This window comes from Momordica charantia (genome assembly GCF_013281855.1).
Source record: "Momordica charantia cultivar OHB3-1 chromosome 11 unlocalized genomic scaffold, Mcharantia_2.0 BLBB01000011.1, whole genome shotgun sequence".
NCBI classification, from domain to species: domain Eukaryota; kingdom Viridiplantae; phylum Streptophyta; class Magnoliopsida; order Cucurbitales; family Cucurbitaceae; genus Momordica; species Momordica charantia.
Window position 1 is genome coordinate 6,334,733 of NW_028275159.1, and position 6,042 is coordinate 6,340,774.

Here is a 6,042-nt window from a genome sequence, read left to right on the forward strand (position 1 = left end):
TATCTATCTCATATCAAATTGTCCAATTCTAAATTTATTGGATTAAAAACTTCTTAAAAGTGCCAATAAAACCAAATCCAACCTTTGACGCATATCTAATAAGTTCCAACAGACCTCACATCTTATACTAAAAAAAAAAAAAAGTGTAATTTACCAATATTTTTATTTTTTCATGAGAAATGTGCGAATAAAATTATATTTGTTGCCCTAAATATGGAAGCCTGCATCTCCTCGGAGTGTGAATGTCCTAAAACCCATCACTCTGCGAAATATCTTAAACCCTAGCCAACACTATCACGAATCATTCATCTTCATTTCTTTGAGCAACTCTGTTGGATTCGTGCTCAAAGACGATGATGAGTGCACTTATTCTACGGAGATCCGCCGCCTTAGCGATCTCCAGAGGTAGAGTTAACGCCACCTTGTTATCCCCAATCGCGAACTTGTTGGCTTCTCCTGTGGATGTTAATGGCGGCGTTGTATCTGCTGCTGAGTTTGGGCAGTTCTCTAGTGCTGTGGTGATGAAGAGGCCTCTAGGTTTTGGTTCCCGACCGAAGGAATTTCATGTGGCTTCTGGGCCGTTGAATTTCAGGGCGTCGTTGGTTTCTCAGGCGGAGTTTGCGGTGGAAGAGTATGACGATGCTAGCAGTAGTAGAAGCGGCGATGAAGGACTCGAGATTAGCAAGCTTGGGATCGCGCCGGAAATCGTCTCTGCTTTGGCGAAAAAGGGTATAACTAAGCTATTCCCTATTCAGGTACCGACTCTCATTTCTTTCGTACTTTCAAGTTTCTGCTGCTGAGGTTAGACAACATGGGCAAAATCACGGAGGGAATTTTTAAAATTAGTTTCGTCGACGATTTTGATCCCTTCTTCAGACGACAACTTTGTTTCTCCACCCACTCTCATCCCAGCTTAGGTGTTGAATTACCGTGATGAAGTTACGGTTTTATTTATTACGAAGAATTTCATTTGTTCTGAGAGCTGGGGGCCATTTTCATTTGATTCGAGACTTTTTGGCCGTACGTGATAACTGTGTCTCGAAATGTGCATATCGTTACCATTCCTCTGTTGAGTAATGCATTTTACATGCTTAGACTTAGATTTCTCATAGTTCCGTTTGGTTATGTTTCGATAATCGTGTTTCATTTTCCAATGGAGTTTGAAAATGTGCTGTTTTCTCAATTTTCTTTTCAGAAAGCTGTGCTAGAACCAGCAATGCAAGGCCGTGACATGATAGGTCGTGCTAGAACTGGAACAGGAAAAACTCTTGCCTTTGGGATTCCCATCTTGGACAAAATCATTCAATTCAATGCAAAACACGGGTTCGTTTTTTTGATCTTGGTTAATTTTCATCCTACTAGATCTAGTACCTGCTGAATTATTCTGCTGGGAAGGGTTCTGGATGGTTATTCTTTAAATTAAAAAAACATAATCTGTTAGAAATTATGCAGAAGAGGAAGGAATCCATTGGCGCTAGTTCTAGCTCCAACAAGGGAACTTGCTCGACAGGTTGAGAAAGAATTTCAAGAGGCTGCACCTAGCCTGGACACAATATGTGTTTATGGGGGGACACCAATTTCACGCCAAATGAGGCAGCTTGACTATGGCGTTGATATAGCTGTCGGAACACCTGGCCGCTTGATTGATCTCCTCAATAGGGGTTCTCTAAATCTATCAGAAGTCCAGTTTGTTGTTCTTGATGAAGCAGACCAGATGCTTCAAGTAGGCTTTCAAGAAGATGTTGAGAAGATTTTGGAGAGGTTGCCAAAGAAACGTCAGAGTATGATGTTCTCTGCGACAATGCCATCTTGGATCAGAAAACTCACTCAAAATTACTTAATCAATCCATTAACCATTGATCTCGTGAGTATGTTGACTATTTAATCTATTTTCTACTTCTTGAAATTTGAATTTTATCACTGAAAAACACCATCATCCAATTGGACAGGATTTTTGGAATAATGAAAAGTGCTCTTGAGTAATCAAAATTTCTATCCAATTTTTCCATGAACTTTTGTTGTAGTATTAAAATTTCATTTGTTATTATTTTTAAAGCATTTAAAAGCACCTGGGTACGGTTTTCCTAAAACTAATTATAAAAAGCATTTCCCAGGAAAAAAAAAGTTGCTTAAAAGTCATTGAGAGTTTACTCTTACCGAGCTTAAGCTGCTTGCTTGTTTTATTTTTGTTTTAGCCTTGTGAAATGTATGTATGAATAGGGGCAAGATCTCAGGAAGTGAAACAAAACCGTTTCTTTATAAGGAGAAAAAAAAAAAAAATTCTTTCCCTCTGTTGTATGGGCTAGTGTCTATGATGAGAATTTATTTATTGGGCTGCGACCATTTTGATTTATGTTTGGAGGCCTTTGTTTCATTAATACATGGGATTTGAGAGAGTATTTTTTTTTTCAACCAAAAGGAATGCAAAAAGGTGTGTGGAAAAGCTTGTCATGATTTAATTGACACATGGAATTTGAAAAAGCTTATCCATATTTCAGGTTGGAGATTCTGATCAGAAATTGGCAGATGGAATTAGCTTATTTTCAATTGTTGCAGACATGCATGGAAAAGCATCTATAATTGGGCCTCTGATAAAAGTAACGACAAATAACTTCTGTTTTTATTTTCTTCCTTTGATTTTCGTTAGGCAATATTTTACGTGGCACAGTTATTTCATGTTGTTGGCTGCTTTTTTTCATTATGCGGTTTCCAATGATTGTCTGTTTATTAGGAACATGCGAAAGGAGGGAAGTGTATTGTTTTCACTCAAACAAAACGTGATGCTGATAGATTAGCCTATGCAATGCCGAAGGACTTTAGGTGTGAAGCTTTGCATGGAGATATTTCACAGAGTCAGAGGGAAAGAACTCTTTCTGGTTTTAGAGATGGGCAGTTCAACATTTTAGTTGCAACTGATGTTGCAGCAAGAGGACTTGATATACCCAATGTTGATCTTGTAAGTGATAATCTTCCTCTAAATTTCTCTGTTTTATCTTGTTATGGTACAATACTACATAGATATTTTCTGGATGCGTGCTGTATCATCAAATACTTTCTTCTCAGTAATTTACCTAAACTAGAGCAGTGTAATAGTAGAATCAGACCCTATATTCTCTCCCTCTTGTGCTATTTGGGAGCCTGTGAGGGAGTGGCTTGAAGGGTCGGGGTGATGGAGTATTTTGTCTGCATGTGGTTTGGTCATTAAGATTCTTAGTAGATCCTTCTGACCTTAATTTTTAACTTAGGTAATACATTTTGAGCTTCCAAACAACGCAGAGATATTTGTCCATAGATCAGGCCGTACAGGTCGTGCTGGTAAGAAAGGTAGTGCTATTCTTATTTACTCACAGGATCAGTCAAGGGCAGTCAGAGTGATTGAGCGTGAAGTGGGATGCAGATTTACCGAGGTTAGGATCTCTCTCTCCAGCAATCAAACATTTGCAACTTCGGTTTTTATTTTCAAAATACAAAACTGGATCTTCCATCTGCGGTTCTGTATTTTCACTCATGACATATAGTAGTCTGCATAGTTGCTTGAATTCAGTCCTACCAATCGCTAAACTCTATAGGGTGCAATACAATTAGAAATTGGCCTCTCTAGTAGCTCCCATCTCAGGAATTTACCAATAAAATTAGTTCACCTTGAAGTATTTTACGTTTTTGTGCATGCTACTTGAAGTAAAATGGATATTGGTTGCTTTGTTCTTGATCATCAGCTTCCAAGGATCACTGTTGAGGGTGGTGCTCATGTAGATATGTTCAGCGACAGAGGTAATGGTAGTCAATTTGGCTCTTTTGGAGGATTCAGGGATCGTCGAATGAATGATACAGGTCGTTTTGGCGGCCAAAGAGGTCCCAGTTTTGGTCGAGGAGGTTATGGGAATTCTGGTTCCACCCGTTCCAGCGGCTTCAAGGATTCTTTTGGGCAAATGGGTAGAAATAGCGGAGCTAGCTCTGGAGGTTTTGGTTCTTTTGGTGCTCGTAGCTCAAACAATGCAGGAAATTTTAGCTGGTCGGGGTCTGGTCGTTCTGGCGGGTTTGGAGATTTCGGTAATTCAAGTCGATCGGGTGGCTTTGGGGATTTTGGTTCAGGTCGTAGTTCAGGATTTGGTGACAGAAATTCCAGAAACTCTGGCTTATTCGGTGGTGACAACAAATATGGAAGCGAATGAGAGCACCGGAGAAGGTCATTTTGAACTAAATTGGTGAGTGGCGTTCTTTATTAGAATTTTGAGTTTTTCAACCTCAAGAGGGTGATTACTATGATTTTGCTAACTTATTTCTCAGGGTCCATTAGAGAACTGGTTTTTTTGACATGCATCTGCTTTTGTGCAGGTGAGACATCACAGGGAAATAATTGCCTTGGATTAATGACGAATTTCCATAAATCAGGGATTTTTTTGAGGTAGTAACGAATGGCATGTTTCTTGTATTTTCTTTTGAGATTTCATATATTTTTGCAGTTGATACAAATGTAGTAACCACTCTGAAACAAAATTAACCTCAATATTAGCAACCATATTATAGTATGGTCTCATGTATAAATTGTTTTTAGATATATTTTCATAGTTATATTCTATTATTTCTCTTATTTCTTAAACGATGTAACTATTGATTTTCGTATTATTTTGATGCATGAATTTAGCTTCTTCACTAAAGCACATATAATTTCCATTACGATTTTATTATTTGAGTTATGCTTAGGTGAACTGTTAGCAGTTTTTCCTTTTTTGAGTTCTAACACCATACCATACAAGACTAGGAGTAGGGATTTGAGTTTCTGACCTTTTGGTTATGTGTCTCAATTAACTAGCATAATAAGATTACTAGCATAATAAGATTCTTATCTCGAATGGATAAAAAAGAAAAAAATTAAAAGTTAAATTTGAAGCAGGAAGAATATTGTATCCATTTACCTTGTAGCAAATGTTTTAAGTGGATTTTTTGACAAAAAGGAAAAAAGATTATGATCATAGTAAAGAGTTTTCAGTTACGATTGCCCACAGTTTGTAGGTTTGAATTTTGGTGAGTTTGATAGGGGTAAACAAATAAATCTGAAAAATCGATCAAATCAACGTCGATTGATTGATTTAGACCTAGGGTCGATCGATGTTGATTTTTTAACGTATAAAATTGAGATGGTGGATAGGAATCTCCTCTTCCCCGTCGTCTCCCTTTCTTTCCAATTTTCTCCGTCTTTCTCTTCTTCCATTTCTCACTCTCTTGGTCTCTTTCCCTCTTACATTTCTCTTATTTCAATCATTCAAGCCACTCTGCCTTCGACATTCTTCAAAACTTGATCGAAATCGACCCACCCGACAGCAATTAGCCATATGTATAAAGCTTAAGAAATGTTTAGTTCTCGATCAACTAAATCGAATAGTCGGTTTTCGTCAGATTTGGAAAAACTAGCATGGACTGGCTGATGTTTGCCCCTACCAGAAGTTATCAAAATTGTTCAGAATTGCTTCGCCTTTGGATTAAAATATTATGTTGTTATAACGTTTGACTTTTGCCCTATCTAGACCTGTCACCTGTAGCAACAAATTGTTCCATACAACAAAACTTTATGTTATAATGTTCCAATTCTCTCTAGACCGTACCAATATCCACCATCATAATGAAGGGATGGAGTCTACAATTTCAGGTGGCAAAAAAATTAATGTTTATCTGGAAATGGAACTAAGAATGCCAGCTTAAAAGAGCAAATTCCACAATGGGTGAAGATAGCATTTTTTTTTTGTTTTTTTCTTTTTTTTTTAATGCAAGCTTAAAGAACAAATTCCATAATGGGTGAGCAATTTTTTTATAGTTCTACAGATAAGGGTTTCAAACTTTTGACGTTTAGATAAAAGATATGTCTAATTAACTTAGTTATAGTGGTCAAATTCTTTTCATTTCCAAAAGAGAAATCTACAGGTGGAGAAATATAGATATGGAAAGGTTGGATATGAAATCTTGCTGAACATTTTTCCCCTTTTAAAATTTTAATTTTAGTTTGAGGGGCTCGCATCTGATTAGCTAATTGATGATTGATGAGGT

The 6,042-nt window shown here is 37.3% G+C and overlaps 1 protein-coding gene across 1 annotated transcript; it reads left to right on the plus strand.

The window, feature by feature from the left end:
• The first annotated feature begins 206 nt into the window (after positions 1-206).
• Positions 207-4,529, plus strand: LOC111007545 (DEAD-box ATP-dependent RNA helicase 53, mitochondrial). Its single transcript, XM_022279947.2, has 8 exons — positions 207-755; positions 1,196-1,323; positions 1,453-1,864; positions 2,499-2,597; positions 2,732-2,956; positions 3,246-3,407; positions 3,717-4,205; positions 4,336-4,529. The coding sequence occupies exons 1-7, from the start codon at positions 354-356 to the stop codon at positions 4,170-4,172; spliced, it is 1,884 nt and encodes a 627-aa protein (XP_022135639.1). The 5' UTR covers positions 207-353; the 3' UTR covers positions 4,173-4,205; positions 4,336-4,529.
• Positions 4,530-6,042: the final 1,513 nt, after the last annotated feature.